General features: G+C 41.1%; 1 protein-coding gene across 10 annotated transcripts in view; it reads right to left on the bottom strand.

Moving 5' to 3' along the window:
* LOC138758885 (disintegrin and metalloproteinase domain-containing protein 10) overlaps positions 1–18,586 on the bottom strand; it is a 97,365-nt gene that overhangs the window by 41,965 nt on the left and 36,814 nt on the right. For all 10 annotated transcript variants that reach the window (XM_069928424.1, XM_069928425.1, XM_069928426.1 and 7 more), the window contains 2 exons: positions 14,826–14,948; positions 11,920–12,012 (listed from right to left, as the gene is read on the bottom strand). In XM_069928424.1, coding sequence (XP_069784525.1) covers positions 11,920–12,012; positions 14,826–14,948 — 216 coding nt within the window. The remainder of the gene's footprint in view (positions 1–11,919; positions 12,013–14,825; positions 14,949–18,586) is intronic.

Genomic DNA, 18,586 nt, shown 5'->3' with positions numbered 1-18,586 from the left:
AAAATTGAACTACCGAAATTACAAATAGAGGAACAAAATAAATTAACAGAACCATTTGAAATAGTAGAAATACAAGAGATAATAAAACACCAGGAGAGGATGGATTCCCAATAGAATTCTATAAAACATTTAAAGATTTATTAATTCCTCCCCTCCTGGAAGTAATCAACCAGATTGATAAAACACAAAGCTTACCAGATTCATGCAAAACAGCAATAATTACAGTAATACCAAAGACAGGGAAAGATCCACTCGCACCAGTGTCATATAGACCAATATCTTTAATTAACACAGATTATAAGATAATAGCTAAGCTATTAGCAAAAAGATTAGCCGACTATGTACCAAAAATAGTAAATCTGGACCAAACTTGATTTATTAAAAAAAGACGAACAACAGACAATATTTGTAAATGTATTAACTTAATTCATGCAGTAGAAAGAAATAAAGCTTCAACAGTAGCGGTTGCTTTAGACGCAGAGAAGGCCTTTGACAAAGTAGAAATGAATTATTTATTCAAAGTACTACAAAAATTCAGCTTACCTGAGAAATATATTAATTGGATTAAAGCATTATATAAGGGGCCATTGGCGAAAGTGACAGTAAATGGATATATATGAAAACAATTTAACTTAAGCAGATCAACAAGGCAGGGATGCCCACTATCGCCCTTATTGTTTGCGTTAGCCATAGAACCACTGGCAGAACTGATAAGAACAGAAAATAAAATAAAAAGGATAAAAATAAAAGACAAGGAATATAAAATCAGTTTATTTGCAGATCATGTTATAGTATACTTAACAGAACCAGAAATATCAATAAAAGAATTACATAAGAAATTGAAGGAATATGGAGAAGTGTCGGGGTACAAGATTAACACAAATAAAAGTGAAGCAATGCCAATGAATAACGCGGATTTCTCAAAATTTAAGAAAGAATCACCATTCAGATGGCAAACGCAAGCAATGCGATACTTAGGTATACAAATAAATAAAAACCTCGGCCATCTAGAAAAAAACTCAATTATAATCCACTAATGAAAAAATTACAAGACGACTTAGAGCATTGGAAAGACTTACCACTAACACTAATAGATAAACTGTATTAAAATGAACATTTTCCCAAGGATACAATACCTATTTCAGGCATTGCCAATACACTTGACAGAGAAATTCTTCAAGGTGTTAAAGAAAATAATAAGGAAATTTTTATGGAAATTGGAGCCGCACAATTAAGATACCTATCAGGTTTTTATCAAACAAGGGAAAAGCCAGATTGGACTAGATTAGAACTAGATAAAATAGGGGAGAAGATACCTGAACATATATTATATAAATGGGATAAAAAATTGGTACAACATAGGAATTCTCCAGTATTACATCATCTGCTCAATATTTAGAAGAAGATTCATGTAGAAAGGAATAACATAAACTACCAACTACCAAATCTAATACTGACGCAAAATCAGTTAATCCCTTTTACAATAGATAACCTTTCCTTTAGAGAATGGGAGAAAAAAAGGATCAAAAGAATAGAAAATAGCTTTTCGGGAAATAAATTATTATCCTTTGAACAAATGAAGGATAAATATAATATAACTCACGATACAGTGTTGGCATACTACCAACTGAAATCCTATTTGAAGGACAAATTGGGAAGCAGTCTGAGGTTACCAGAGGGAAGTAATTTTGAATATGTGATTACAGACACAATGATAATCAAAAAATTTGTAACAAACATGTATATTAAACTACAAGAAAAGGAGAATGAGGAAACAAATGGTAAAACTAAACAAAAATGGGAACAAGATCTAAACATAAAGATAAAGAAGGAAACATGGGAGAAGTTATGCTCAGGAACTATGAGAAATACAATAAATACGAGGTTACGTATGATACAATATAACTGGATACACAGGCTATATATTTCACCTCAAAAGTTAAATAAATGGGACCCATCAGTATCTGACAGATGTTTTCGTTGTAAAAAGGAAATGGGAACAACAATTCATGCAATTTGGACATGTGAAAAAGTGATAACATTTTGGGAAGATCTAAACCAGATATTAAATAAAATCACAAAAGCAATATACCAAAAAACCCAGAGATCTTCCTCCTAAGTAACATAAAAAACAAAGAATTTGGACTTGATTTGGATGGTGCACAAAAAAGATTTGTTAGGATAGCCCTAGCTGTAGCAAAAAAATGTATTATGTCAGCCTGGAAATTAGAAGATAACTTGAGAATACAACAATGGTATATAGAAATGAATAAATGTATTCCATTAGAAAAAATAACATATAATTTAAGAAATAACATTACAATATTTGAACAAATATGGGAGCCATATACATGAAACATAAAAGAGAAAACCTACCGGGGACATCTACCACCTAAAATGACAGAAGGAAAGAGAATGAAAAGAACTGACTCAGTGGAATTTCTTGTTTATTTTTATTGAGTGACAACATTGTTTGACGAGTTTAATGTATCTTATATTCTGAACTTTAAATAAATGGGAGGGGAGGTAGGGAGGGGAGGAGGGAAGGGGGGAGAAAACGACACTGTATATATTCAAGAAGGAAAATGTATGTATCTTGATCAATATGGTTTATAGTGTGAAAAATAAAAAAATTTTTTCAAAAATGCTGATGTCAAAGTGTTAGCTAAGGAGTGTTACCAAAGATCATATCTGAAGTGCAGAACTGTTTCATAAAACAATGTCACCTGTCATTTAACATTCATACAAAATTATCTACTCTAAATACTCGACAAAGTCTCCGAAAGTTGTAATTTCGTTAGATGCTGAGAAAGCCTTTTATGGGGTAGAATGGAAGTACCTTTTAGCAGTATTCAAGAAATTTGGATTTGGTAACAAATTTATTTCTTGGATTCGTCATCTATACATCGCACCACAAGCACCCAGTCACACAAACAATACTCACGCTTACTATTTTGGTTTGGAACATGGTGCTCACCAAGGATATCCCCATCTCCTGTTATTTTTACCATCACAATCAAACCATTGTCATTTATGTTACAGTCTTCCCCTGCCTTTAAAGGCATTGTCTAAAATAGACTCAAAAAGATAGTTTCACTGTATGTTGATGACTTGCTGCTGTGTGTAACAGCAGAGAAACACCCCCTCCGTTCTGGAGGAGTTGGGCTCTTTTTGAGGCTATAAATTTAATTTTCAAAAGATTGAATGTTACCCCGTCAACAGAGTTGCTCTACAACTTAATCAATCAGACTTTTTCAGCTAGTCGATCAGGGTGTAAACATCACACACACATTCTCCAATTTCCTAATAAAAATATTTACTTCTCTTACTGACCAGGTGAAATCAGATTTTCAGAGATGGAGCAATTTGCCCCTGTCACTAATGGGGAGAATAAATGTAGTCAAAGTGAACATATTACCAAGATCCCTTTACTTGTTTCAAATTTTCCTTTATTTCTTCCAAAATATTTTTTCACTTTGCTGGATAAGATAATTTCCTCATTTATTTGGAATGGGAACTCTCTAAGGGTTCGAAAAACATTATTGCAAAACTGTAAGATTAGTGGAGGACTCAGCTTCCCAATTTACTGGGCAGCACATGTAATTTTTTAAAATTAAATTTTTAAAATTTAGACATACAGCACGGTAATCGGTCATTTTGGCCCACAAGTCTGTGATGCCCAATTTACACCCAATTAACCAACACCCCCAGCATGCTTTGAATGGTGGGAGGAAACCAGAGCACCCAGGGAAAACCCACGCAGATACGGGGAGAGTGTACAAACTCTACACAGACAGCGCAGGTTTCGAACCCGACCTGATCATTGGTGCTGTAACAGTATTGACCTAACTGCTATGCCAACCATACTGCCCCCATTTCTACAGTCCAAATTCTGAATGTCACTGTGATATTCCTTTATTGATGATATTCAGATTCAGATTTCAAATTTATTTTCAGAATAAATACATGAGGTACTGAGCAGGCGCGAGATACTGAGCGGCCTTCCATGGGTTGGCGGTGAGGCTTTGGTGAGGTAGCCTTCAGCGAGTCAGCGGTGAGGGTTCGTCAAGACGGCATTTGGCGGCAAGGCGGTGAGGCTTTGGCGAGGCAGACTTTGGCAGGTCAGCAGTGTGGCTTTGGTGAGGCGGCCTTCGGAGGGTTGGCAGTGAGTCTTCGGCCCAGTCAAGGTGAGGTGAGGCCTGGCGGGAACAATGGCGTGGAGCTGGAAGGCGAGGTGAGGTCTGGTGGGAGCCACGGCGAAGGGAAGTTCAATTTTCAATTTTATATATTTTAGAAATTAATCCTTTAATTAAATTAGGAGTAGGTAATGGAGTCAGCTAAGAGCAGTGGATTGCTCCGATTGTGGGATGTGGGGAAATCTACATTTAGGTGCATCCAGCTGCAGCACCTGACAAACTGAGTTAGGGAGCTGGAACTGGATGAACATTTGAGAGGCAGAGAGGGTGATAGAGAGGAGTTTCAGTGTTGAGTCCTAAGTTTGGAGTTTGTTGATCAGTTTTGATGAGGTGATGGTGTTAAATGCCAAACTGTAGTCAATAAAGAGCTTCCTGGGAGGAGTCACGTGATGGAGTAGTGGCCGGTCGGGGAACTCCAGCCCTCTCCGGAAAAGTTTAAAAAAAAACACAGAAAACACAAAGGCACAAACACAAAAATTAAAATAAAGTGAAAGTAAAGGTGGGAAGAAAATGGCAGCGAAGAAAGAAAAGTTGAAAGCAACAGGAAGAAGAGAAGAAGAAAAGACATCGGAAGAAGAAGGTGAAGGCCTTACCTGTCCGAGGAGGCCCGCTGTGGAGAGAGAAGCCCGCTCCCTCAGGTCAGTCGAAGTCCCGAGCTCGGGACTACAAAAATGGCTCGCGGAGCCAAGCAAAAGTGCGCAACCGCGCAAGACAAAAAACAACACTGACGGGAGGGGGAACCAGCTGAGGAGTCGATCTCCACAGCTGAGAATGACAGCCACAGCACAGCAGCAAGAAGAGAACATAGAAAACAACGAGAACAAGAAAGAAGAGAATAAAAAGAAATCAAGGAAACAACAGATGACCAACCCAGAGGAAGAAGAAGAAGAAGAACACAGAGAAATGGAAGAAGAAGGGAAAGGCAAGACAATGGATATTTTTTTTTAAAGAATATATGGAATCAGTAAAAGAATGGTAATCACAAGAATTTAGTGAAATAAAAAGAAGAATTAAAAATACAGAAGAAAAAATGAATAGATTAGAGATGGTCATGTCAGATATAGGAAAAAGAGTGGACAAGGTGGAAGAACGAGAAACAGCCGTAGAAATGGAAGTAGAGGACTTAAAAAAGAAATTAGAAGAATCTGATAAAAAAGTTAAAGAGACACAAGAGCTGTTAGCTCAGAAGATAGATATAATGGAAAATTATAATAGAAGAAATAATATAAAGATAGTGGGCCTTAAGGAAGATGAAGAAGGCAAGAATATGAGAGAATTTATAAAAGATTGGATCCCCAGGGTCCTAGGAAGACCAGAATTTCAGGAAGAAATGGAAATAGAAAGGGCACATAGAACATTAGCCCCTAAACCACAGCCACAACAAAAACCAAGATCCATTTTAGTAAAATTCCTAAGATATACAACGAGAGAAAATATATTGGAGAAAGCAATGAAGAAAATAAGAGAAGACAAAAAGCCACTGGAATACAAAGGTCAAAAAAATTTTTTCTATCCAGACATAAGTTTTGAACTCCTCCTATGGAAAAAAGGACATAAATTTATGCTAAAGTACCCAGCGGTACTTAAAATAGTTATTCCAGGGAAACAAAACAGACTATTCTCGGATCCAGAAGAAGCACGAAAATTTGCAGAACAACTACAAAACAGACAGAGAGATGAAGACATGTAACGAGAGCAAAAATGACCACGAACTATATGTATGTGTGTATATGGGTGTGTATATATATATATATATATATATGTGTGTGTATGTATATATGTGTGTACATGAGTGCATGCGTATTTAAAGGAAAATATATAGAGTATAGATAAGAATTAATAAGGGAAAGAAAGGGAAGAGAGGAAGTAAGGATGGAATTAAGAGAGTGACCTTTGTTGTATATGAAAATTGGAATCTTTTCTGGGGGGGGTCTGGGTGGGGAGGAGTTATGGTCACTGCAAAATCAGTTGATGCTTGCGATTGAATTCACAAATGCAAATGGAGAGGGGACATGTGGTTGCCCGACAAGGGATAAAGGGCAACTCAGGAAGGGGAGGGGATAGTGGGGTTAAAGAAATTTTAGATAGGAGAATAAGGGAAATGTTTGATATTTTAGAAATGTTGTCTTATAAAGTGTTCAAAACAATAAAGCTGAAATGGATAAGAAGGAAAGGTGATGATGAGGAAACAGAAAGGAAAGATAAACAAAGTATGAAATGGCTATGTTGAACTATATGACTTTAAATATTAACGGAATACATAACCAAATCAAAAGGAAGAAACTGCTAAATTTATTGAAAAAAGAAAAAATTAATATAGCATTCATGCAAGAAACACACTTAACTGAAATGGAGCACAAGAAATTAAAGAGGGATTGGATAGGACATGTAACAGCAGCGTCATATAATTCAAAAGCTTGAGGAGTAGCTATATTAATCAGTAAAAATGTACCAATTAAAATAGAAGAGGAAATAATAGATCCAGCAGGGAGATATGTAATGATAAAATGTCAGATATATTCGGAGTTTTGGAATTTACTCAATGTATATTCACCTAACGAAGAAGATCAAAAATTTATGCAAGATTTTTTTTGAAGATAGCAGACACGCAAGGGAACATACTAATAGGAGGGGATTTCAACCTTAATTTGGATTCAAACATGGATAAAACTGGGAAAAAAATTAACAGAAAGAACAAAGTAACCAAATTTATAATTAAATCGATGCAAGAAATGCAACTTTTGGATATATGGAGGAAACACCCAAAGGAAAAGGAATATTCATATTATTCAGGTAGACATAAAACATACTCAAGAATAGACCTATTCCTGTTATCAGCTCGCATGCAAGACAGAGTTAGAAAAATAGAATATAAAGCTAGAATATTATCGGACCACTCACCCCTGATATTGACAATAGAGTTAGAGGACATCCCTCCAAGAATGTATAGATAGAGATTAAACTCCATGCTACTTAAAAGGCAGGATTTTAAAGAATTTATTGAAAGACAAATTAAAATGTACTTTGAAATAAATACGGAATCAGTGAAAGATAAGTTTATACTGTGGGACGCAATGAAAGCGTTCATCAGAGGGCAAATAATAAGTTATGTAACCAAGATGAAGAAGGACTATAATCAGGAAACAGAGCAGTTGGAAAGGGAAATAGCAAATATAGAAAAAGAATTAGCAGTGAAGGAAGATACAACTAAAAGAAGAGAATTTACAGATAAAAAAATAAAATATGAAACACTACAAACATATAAGGTGGAGAAGAACATAATGAAGACAAAACAGAAATATTATGAACTAGGAGAAAAAACGTACAAAATTCTAGCATGGCAGCTTAAGACAGAACAAACTAAGAGAATGGTATTGGCATCAAGGAAAAAAGACAAACAAATCACATATAATCCAACGGAGATTAATGAAAACTTCAGAGAATTCTACGAACAATTATACCAAACTGAAAACGAAGGGAAAGAAGACAAAATAGATGAATTTTTAACTAAAATTGAACTACCGAAATTACAAATAGAGGAACAAAATAAATTAACAGAACCATTTGAAATAGTAGAAATACAAGAGATAATAAAAAAACTACCGAATAATAAAACACCAGGAGAGGATGGATTCCCAATAGAATTCTATAAAACATTTAAAGATATTTTAATTCCTCCCCTCCTGGAAGTAATCAACCAGATTGATAAAACACAAAGCTTACCAGATTCATGCAAAACAGCAATAATTACAGTAATACCAAAGACAGGGAAAGATCCACTCGCACCAGCGTCATTTCGACCAATATCTTTACTTAACACAGATTATAAGATAATAGCTAAACTATTAGCAAACAGATTAGCCGACTATGTACCAAAAATAGTAAATCTGGACCAAACTGGATTTATTAAAAAAAGACGAACAACAGGCAATATTTGCATATTTATTAACTTAATTCATGCAGTAGAAGGAAATAAAGCTCCAACAGTAGCAGTGGCTTTAGACGCAGAGAAGGCCTTTGACAGAGTAGAATGGAATTATTTATTCAAAGTACTTCAAAAATTCAGTTTACCAGAGAAATATATTAATTGGATTAAAGCATTATATAAGGGGCCATTGGCGAAAGTGACAGTAAATGGATATATAAAATAACAATTTAAATTAAGCAGATCAACAAGGCAGGGATACCCACTATTGTTCGCGTTAGCCATAAAACCACTAGCAGAACTGATAAGAACAGAAAATAAAATAAAAGGGATAAAAATAAAAGACAAGGAATATAAAATCAGTTTATTTGCAGATTATGTTATAGTATACTTAACAGAACCAGAAATATCAATAAAAGAATTACATAAGAAATTGAAGGAATATGGAGAAGTGTCGGGATACAAGATTAACGCAAATAAAAGTGAAGCAATGCCAATGAATAATGCGGATTTCTCAAAATTTAAGAAAGAATCACCATTCAGATGGCAAATACAAGCAATACGATACCTAGGTATTCAAATAAATAAAAACCTCAGCCATCTATATAAACTCAATTATTATCCACTAATGAAAAAATTACAGGACGACTTAGAGCATTGGAAAGACTTACCACTAACACTAACAGAAAGGATAAACTGTATTAAAATGAACATTTTCCCAAGGATACAATACCTATTTCAGGCATTGCCAATACACTTGACGGAGAAATTCTTCAAGGAGTTAAAGAAAATAATAAGGAAATTTTTATGGAATGGGGGGAAACCGAGGATAGCACTAGATAAATTAACAGAATGGTATAAACAAGGAGGCTTACAACTGCCAAACTTTAAAAATTATTATAGAGCCGCACAATTAAGATACCTATCAGATTTTTAACAAACAAGGGAAAAGCCAGATTGGACTAGATTAGAACTAGATAAAATAGGGGAGAAGATACCCGAACATATATTATGTAAATGGGATGAAAAATTGGTACAACGTAGGAATTCTCCAGTATTACATCATCTGCTCAATATTTGGAAGAAGATTTATGTAGAAAGGAGTAAAACAAATTACCAACTACCAAAACTAATTCTGAAGCAAAATCAGCTAATCCCTTTTACAATAGATAACCTTTCCTTTAGAGAATGGGAGAAAAAAGGGATCAAAAGAATAGAAAATTGCTTTTCAGGAAATAAATTATTATCCTTTGAACAAATGAAGGATAAATATAATATAACTCACGATACAGTGTTGGCATACTACCAACTGAAATCCTATTTGAAGGACAAATTGGGAAGCAGTCTGAGGTTACCAGAGGGAAGTAATTTTGAATATGTGATTACAGACACAATGATAATCAAAAAATTTATAACAAATATGTATATTAAACTACAAGAAAAGGAGAACGAGGAAACAAATAGTAAAACTAAACAAAAATGGGAACAAGATCTAAACATAAAGATAAAGAAGGAAACATGGGAGAAGTTATGCTCAGGAACTATGAGAAATACAATAAATACGAGGTTACGTATGATACAATATAACTGGATACACAGGCTATACATTACACCTCAAAATTTAAATAAATGGGACCCAACAGTATCTGACAGATGTTTTCGCTGTAAAAAGGAAATGGGAACAATAATTCATGCAATCTGGACATGTGAGAAAGTGAAAAAATTTTGGGAAGATCTAAACCAAGTTTTAAATAAAATCACAAAAAGTAATATACCAAAAAACCCAGAGATCTTCCTCCTAAGTAACATAAAAAGCAAAGAATTTGGACTTGATTTGGATGGTGCACAAAAAAGATTTGTTAGGATAGCCCTAGCTGTAGCAAAAAAATGTATTATGTCAGCCTGGAAATTAGAAGATAACTTGAGAATACAACAATGGTATATAGAAATGAATAAATGTATTCCATTAGAAAAAAAAAGATATAATTTAAGAAATAATATTACAATATTTGAACAAATATGGGAGCCATACATGAAACACAATAGAGAAAACCTACTGGGGACATCTACCACCTAAAATAACAGAAGTAGAAGGGAATGAAAAGAATTGACTCAGTGGAAATTCTTGTTTATTTTTATTGAGTGACAACATTGTTTGACGGGGTTAATGTATCTTAGATTCTGAACTTTAAATGAATGGGAGGGGAGGTAGGGAGGGTGGGATGGGAAGGGGGGGGGAGAAAATGACATTGTATATATTTGAAAAGGAAAATGTATGTATCTTGATCAATGTGGTTTATAGTGTGATAAATAAAAAATTTAAAAAAAAATAAAGAGCTTCCTGATGTTCTAGGGCTTTGCATAGAGCCAATGAGTTGGCAACTGCCCCAGACCTGTTGCTACGATAGGTGGATTGGAATGGATCATGCTGCCACTCAGACAGGAGCTGATGTGCTTTCCACACTTGCCTTTCAAAGCACTGAATCACTGTCGGTGTAATGTGCCACTGGTCAATAATCATTGAGGCAAGTTACCACACTCTTCTTGGACACCGGTACAAGTGACACCTGCTGGAGTGAGATATCTGTGAATGATTTGGCAAGTTGGTCAGCACAAGTTATTAATATTTAGCCAGGTACTCCATCTGGACTGGATGCTTTCCTCGGATTCACTCTCCTGAAGGCAGCCCACACGTCATCCTCAGATACGGACAGGAGAAGATCATTAGGGGACATGGGGGGAGGTGTGCAAAAGTGATTCTTCCTTCTTCTTCTGGTTGAATCAGGTGTAGAAGGCATTGAGTTCATCTGGGAGCGAAGCTTTGCGATCTCCTACTGCACCAGATTTGGTTTTGTAGCAGAATATGTCAGTTAGGCCCTGCCACAGTTGTTGGAAATCCTTTGTTGTTTCCATTTTTGTCCGAAAACTCCACTTTGCCCAGGAGGTGGTTTTCCATAGGTCATACCTCCTCCTTCTGTTGTGATCTAAATCTCTGGACTTAAATGTCTGTGATTCACCAGGAGCATTGTTTAAATGGGACTCAGAGAATTATTGAGGACCCTTTCCATCCAACACATCAGGATCTTTGACCGACAACCATCAGGAAGGAGATACAGGACCATCAAAATCAGGACTACCAGGCTGGGAAATATCTTCGTCCACAGGCTGTGAGATTGGAATGGTACCCAGGAACCTTGTGTCTCTTGTGAATGAAACAAGGAAATTAATCTAAAATAGTATTCATTTTTTATGTCTAGATGTGATTATTATGTTCTGTGCATATACGTATGCACCATGGTCTGGGGAAACCCTGTTTCATCTGTTTGTATAAGTAAAGATGGAAGATAATAAGATTGAATTTGAGTAGTTATGCAGTCACTGTGAGGGGCATGTAAGCCATCATTACTAGTTGATATATATTTCTGAGCATGCTCAAAACTAAAACAAAGCCATAACAAGGTTGATGCTCCTGGAAACAGGGTCCAATGCAGATGAAAGGCCATCAGCTCGAAACCTCAGTTCGGTTTCCCCACAGATGCTGCCTTGCCCACTGCATTTCCACCTTTTCCTTTCAGATTTCCAACATCCACCCTCGACCTTTAGAGATCAATGCTCATCAATGTGCAGTGTTAGAGGCAATGCGTCCAGTGTGTTTAAAAGGAAAAGCCATCAACCTATTGTAATAATCACAAAACATGACAGCAAGGCCGTACTGAATTCCTTAAACGGACTCCTCTTGTCACAAGGAGAAATGAATCATCTGGTTGTCTCTGTAGTTGCCCAAACAATTGTACTTACCACTAATTTCTTCACCTTGAAATTGAGGTGACGGATTCCTGCAAAGTTCACCTGCTTGTAGATTTCATTCACTGCCTTCATATAATTTGAAATCTGGAGGAAGCGAAGGCATCAAGGTCGGGTTACACCCCCTCTCCACAAACGTCGGTTTAGCCCAGTAAAACAGCTCACTGTTGTCTGCGGTTCATGGTGGGGGACACTTGTACCAATGGTTCAGGAGCAGGTTCCCCAGTCAAGAGGTCAGCACTGGGGAACTCCTGACCTTTTTTTGTGGACTGTATCCATAGGAAAGGGTTCACAGGAAAGGCCTCAAATTGTAGCAGAAATACATCAAAATGTAAGAAAGAGACTTCTTTGTGCAAAAAATTGGCTGTTTATATCGTGCACATGAAGTGGGATAGGATGAGAGTGGTGGAGGCTGTGAGGGGAATACTGGGGCCAGCTTTTTGAGCTGACATTGACATTCGTCAGCCTCGTGTAATGACTAAAACAGTGCTTGCAGCTTGATATTTTCACTTCCGTGAGGGGAATTGTAACTAGAGGACACAGGTTTAAGGTGGGGGCTCTCTGTGTGGTTACTGGTGCTTGCAGAGATTGCCTAGGTGCTAATGCCCAATCGATGTTAATTGCCATTGGTTGCTAGTGATCACCTGAGACTGGCATAGACCGAACCCCCCCCCCGATGGATAGTTGTTTCCTACTTTTATTCAGAGATTAAGATCAGAGTTGCAGACTCATACAGCATGGAAACAGGCCCTTTGGCCAATCCTGCCCATGCTGAGCCTAATGCCCCACCCACACTAGTCCCACCTGCCTGCATTTGGCCCATGTCCCTCTAAACTCATCCTACACATTCATCAGTCCAATCTTTTCTTTAACATTCCAATAGCACCTGGCTCAACCACCTCTCCCAGTAGCTCGTTCCATTTACTCACCTCCATCTGCGCAAATACTTACCCCTCAATTTCCTGTGAAATATCTCTCCCCTCACCTTAAACCTGTGTCCTCTAGTTACAATTCCAGCCATGTTCCCAAGTCAGATCCTAGCCATGTTCCCAGGTCAGATCCCAGCCATGTTCCCAGGTCAGGTCCCAGCTGTGTTCCCGGATCAGATCCCAGCCGTGTTCCCAGGTCAGATCCCAGCCATGTTCCCGGATCATATCCCAGCCGTGTTCCCAGGTCAGATCCCAGCCGTTCCCTGGTCAGGTCCCAGCTGTGTTCCCGGATCAGATCCCAGCTGTGTTCCCATGTCAGATCCCAGCCGTGTTCCCAGATCATATCCCAGCCGTGTTCCCAGGTCAGATCCCAGCCGTGTTCCCAGGTTAGATGCCAGCCGTGATCCCGGATCATATCCCAGCCGTGTTCCCGGATCATATCCCAGCCATGTTCCCAGATCAGATCCCAGCCATGTTCCCAGGTCAGATCCCAGCCATGTTCCCAGGTCAGATCCCAGCCATGTTCCCAGGTCAGATCTCAGCCATGTTCCCAGGTCAGATCCCAGCCATGTTCCCAGGTCAGTTCTCAGCCACGTTCCCAGGTCAGGTCCCAGCCGTGTTCCCAGATCAGATCCCAGCCGTGTTCGCAGGTCAGATCCCAGCCGTGTTCCCAGATCATATCCCAGCCGTGTTCCCAGGTCAGATCCCAGCCGTGTTCCCAGGTTAGATCCCAGCCATGTTCCCAGGTTAGATCCCAGCCGTGTTCCTGGATCATATCCCAGCCGTGTTCCCGGATCATATCCCAGCCGTGTTCCCAGGTCAGATCCCAGCCATGTTCCCAGGTCAGATCCCAGCCATGTTCCCAGGTCAGATCCCAGCCATGTTCCCAGGTCAGATACCAGCCATGTTCCCAGGTCAGTTCTCAGCCGTGTTCCCAGGTCAGGTCCCAGCTGTGTTCCCGGATCAGATCCCAGCCGTGTTCCCAGGTCAGATCCCAGCCGTGTTCCCGGATCATATCCCAGCCGTGTTCCCAGGTCAGATCCCAGCCGTGTTCCCAGGTCAGATCCCAGCCGTGTTCCCAGGTCAGATCCCAGCCGTGTTCCCAGGTCAGATCCCAGCCATGTTCCCAGGTCAGATCCCAGCCGTTCCTGGATCATATCCTAGCCATGTTCCTGGATCATATCCCAGCCTTTCTCCCAGATCATATCCCAGCCTTTCTCCCAGATCATATCCCAGCCTTTCTCCCAGATCATATCCCAGCCATGTTCCCAGGTCAGTTCCCAGCCACGTTCCCAGGTCAGATCCCAGCCACGTTCCCAGGTCAGATCCCAGCCACGTTCCCAGGTCAGATCCCAGCCACGTTCCCAGGTCAGATCCCAGCCACGTTCCCAGGTCAGATCCCAGCCATGTTCCTATGTCAGATCCTTCATAGTGTAGACTTGAGATCAGTCTGGGAGGAGCTGAGCCAGGGAGCATTGATCTCAATCAATAAAGGAGTTGAAGGTGCATTTACCAAGGGTAATATACTGTCAGAGAGGTGGTGGTGGGGGGGGGGCTTTATTTTGCCAGATCAGGCTAATCTAACTAATACCAGTTACGTAGAGGATAAATTCCTGGAAAATGAACGAGATAGGTCTCTAGGTCAGTGGGCTGTCCTGTGCTGTGCAGCGAGAGAGGAAGAATTAATAATCTTCTTTCCTGGGATCCCAAGGAAAGGGTGTCCATGAGATTTTACACTGAGTTTAAAAGTTCAGTCTGAAATTAGGCCTTTCAATTCGAAGGAAGGAAATGGCTGGCACAGAAGACGGGCTATAAGGTTTAAGATGTGCTGTTTTATCCCGTGATGCAGGGTCCCATTCATACTGCCAGACTGCAGTGGATGATAGGGTGAGTCAGCCGACTGGCCAGAAAGCTCGAGGCAACCCTGGTGTAGGGTGAGGGGTGTCTGTTAGGGTGAGGGGTGTCTGTTACCTGAGCCGTAATGATCTCAATGTTGCCCATGAGCTTGAAGTACAGATGGTCAGCATACAGGTGCAGCATGCAGGTGGTTCGGGAGTAGTCCACACTTCGCTCTGGTCTGGAGTGCATGGCCCCCTGTGAAATAAAACACAAGTTAGAAGCCCCTAAGTCTGGTGAGCACTTTGTTGGAGAAATCTGTGGACATGATCCAAAATGTAGGCTAGAGAATTTTTTTCTTGGTCAAATCTCTTTAAAACTGCCCACAGTTTAAATCTCTCCTCAATCACTCTTTGTTCAAATTAAACCACACAGTCTATCCTTGGAACAATAATTCCATGACCTTGGCAACATCTGGTAACATCTGCATCTTCTCTGGTGCTGCCACATCCAACCTCAGGAGAACACTGCAGTGCTCCTCCTCTACCTCCCACACTCCACCTACAATAATATTGACGAGTTTACTGTCATACGCATTATGTCATGTACACGTGCACCAAAATTTTTGCTTGCTGCGACCAAGTTTACTAATCAATACTGCCTCACTGCACAGCGCCCAGTCTCGGATTGTTTGCTCTCGAGTTGGTTCCCGATATATTTGTCAAGACCATCCCTTACACACTCCTAGAATCCTCCTCCACTGTGCTGCTGCCAGGGGTTCTCCCAATCAACAAGCATATCTGGGAGGTCACGTGATGCGGGGAGAGTAAGAGGAGGTGGATTCCGAGAGCTCCCATGATTTTTGATTACAAACAAGGTCAAAACCTCAAATGATCAGTCCAAAATGTCAAAAAAGGACATGAGAAGAATTTTTTAATGCAACTTGACAAAAAAAAAGCAAGTCTGCAAGCAAGTGTGCGAAAGAACCACCACCGAGGCGAGAGGGCAAGCCTGGAATGCTTCGTGGTGAGGAAAATGGCGAGGCCACCCCAGGGCCCAAAATGGGAACTGCAGCTCCAAAGGAGGAACTCGCCAGACGGGGAGTACAGGTCCTGGATGAATCCAGCGTCAATGCCTGGTAGGTACAGAGGGAAATCTCTTTGGAAGCCCCTAGAGAGAAGGAAAGGGCTGGGTCCCCCCACCTCCCAAATTGCAAAGTTGGGCGCACTCACAGTTGGTGGGAGGCCTGAGGGGAAGTCGGCGTCAGCATCAGGAGCGGGCAGCAGCGGCAACCCCTATGGGGAACGGACCTGCCTGACAAAAGAGAAAATTGCAAGAAACCGGCGTTGCTGCCGACACTAAGAGAGAGTGAAACTTACCTCTGCCCTGGCAGCGGGCCAGGAGTGAAACTGGAAGTCTCAGCAGGAGTCCTAACAGCAGGCAACTTCAGAGGAAGCAGAGCAGCCTATCAGTTCAGAGCTGGATCGGAGGAGGCAGGGACCACCAGCAGTAGTGGAGGGGTCCAGCAGTCCGGAGGAGGAAGAGGCCAATGGCCAGGGGAGACCCTATGAAGCTAGGAGCCCCAGGGGAAAAGGATTTGTTAAGGAAAAGTAACCAGGGAGGGTCAGAGCCCTCCCTGCAGGATGTAATTAACAAGCTAGGGCAGATGGAGGGCAGGCTCTTCCTAGCTGTGGACAGGACAGGGGGGAAAAACTGGACAGGGCTAATGGGCAGGGTGACCAAGGGAGAAAAAAGAATAAATAAGAATGAAGATGATGAAAGGGAGAGCATCTGGAAGAAGCTGGATGCCCTCGAGAATTATAGCAGGAGGAACAATATTAAAATAGTGGGGCTAAGGGAGGGGGTGGAAGGTCAGAACCCAGTGTGCTTCTTTCAAACCTGGATCCCTGAGGTGTTGGGTAAGGAGATACTGGGTGAAAGAATAGAGGTGGAGAGAGCACACAGGTCCCTCTTCCCCAAACCTAGTCCCGGACAAAGGCCACGCTCTGTTCTGGTGAGGCTGTTGCGGTACCAGGACAGGGAGAAAATATTAGGAGCGGCAAGAGTTAGAGGGGAACAAATTCTTTTTCTACTCAGATATTAGTTCGGAACTCCTGAAAGCCAGGAAAGGATTTGAACCGGCTGAGAGTCTGCCAAAGCAGAAGAAATATGAATGTGTATTGAGGTACCCGGCCACCCTGAAAATATCATCGCCAGAGGAGCAAAGAAACTTTTTACAGATCCAGATAAAGCCCAGGAATATGTCACAGGCTTGATGGGAATGTGAAGTCTGGTCAGGGGACCACCTGGACACCCATGTTGGGGAGGACGACGGGAATGTAAAGGCTGGTCAGGGGATCGCCAGGACTTACCCACGTTGAGGAGAACGTGTGATAGTACAGACCTATCACCAATGTATATAGTTACAGTATCTAGAGTATGTAATGACTGTGCTTACAGCGATTGGCTGAGAGCTTAGCCACACCTACTGTCTGGGCCTTAAAGGGTTGTGTCCCTAGCCAGGTTCGATCATTCTGGACTGGTCGGCCACCTGTGAAGAGCTCCTGTCTTTTGCTAATAAAAGCCTTGGTTTGGATCAACAAGTCTTTGGTTCTTTCGACGAGCTCTACAGAACGACGGGAATGTAAAGGCTGGTCACGGGACCGCCTGGACTTACCCACGTTGGGGAGCATGATGGGAATGTAAAGTCTGGTCAGGGGACCACCTGGACTTACCCATCTTGGGGAACATGACGGGAATGTAAAGGCTGGTCAGGCTTGTCCACGTTGGGGAGCACGACGGGAATGTAAAGGCTGGTCAGACTTATCCACGTTGGGGAGCATGATGGGAATGTAAAGTATGGACAGGGGACCACCTGGACTTACCCACGTTGGGGAGCATGACGGGAATGTATAAGCTGGTCAGCGGACCGCCTGGACTTACCCACATTGGGGAGCACGACGGGAATGTAAAGTCTGGTCAGGGAACTGCCTAGACATCCACGTTGGGGAGCATGACGGGAATGTAAAGTATGGACAGGGGACCACCTGGACTTACCCACGTTGGGGAGCATGACGGGAATGTATAAGCTGGTCAGCGGACCGCCTGGACTTACCCACATTGGGGAGCACGACGGGAATGTAAAGTCTGGTCAGGGAACTGCCTGGACTTACTCACGTTGGGGAGCACGATGGGAATGTAAAAGCTGGTAAGGGGACCATCTGGACTTACCCACATTGGGTAGCATGATGGGAACGTAAAAGCTGGTCAGGGGACCGCCTGGACTTGTCCACGTTGGGGAGCATGACGGGAATGTAAAGGCTGGTCAGGGGACCTCCTGCAGTAGTTTTAATGAGTAACAAATTTGACCCGTAGGAGGGTATAGACATGCCACATGCTTACCCACGTTGGGGACCACGACAGGAATGTAAAGTCTGGTCAGGGGACCGCCTGCGGTAGTTTTAATGAGTAACAAATTTGACCCATAGGGGGATATAGACATGCCTTGGACTATAATAAGTGTTTTTTTATATGTTATCTAAATTGTATAAATACAGAAGTTGAGAAAGAGGTTAGACCGAACAAATGAAAAGTTGTAATAGTTTTTCCTGGTGAGCTCAGGAGTTGGGGAAAGGAATTGGTGAGTGCTGGTGGCACAACCTGCTGTACGAGGGTTTGTTGGTAATCAATGAAGGTTATCAACAAAATAGAGGGGGGGGGAGGGAGGTAGTATGAGATTAAGGAGAAGTATGACTGTGAATGTCTTTTGCATTTGGTTTCATGTTGTTTTGTTCAGTTATTTGAATTCTTGTCTTTGTCTCCCCCTTGTTTTTTTTTTATTTCCTTACTCTCGTGGCTTGGGTGGAACGGACCAAAAGTTGGACGGTATTGGGGAT

Source organism: Narcine bancroftii, chromosome 3 (assembly GCF_036971445.1).
Source record: "Narcine bancroftii isolate sNarBan1 chromosome 3, sNarBan1.hap1, whole genome shotgun sequence".
Classification (NCBI taxonomy): Eukaryota; Metazoa; Chordata; class Chondrichthyes; order Torpediniformes; family Narcinidae; genus Narcine; species Narcine bancroftii.
The sequence above is the reverse complement of the archived record's forward strand: the minus strand, read 5'-3'. Positions and strand labels throughout refer to the sequence as shown.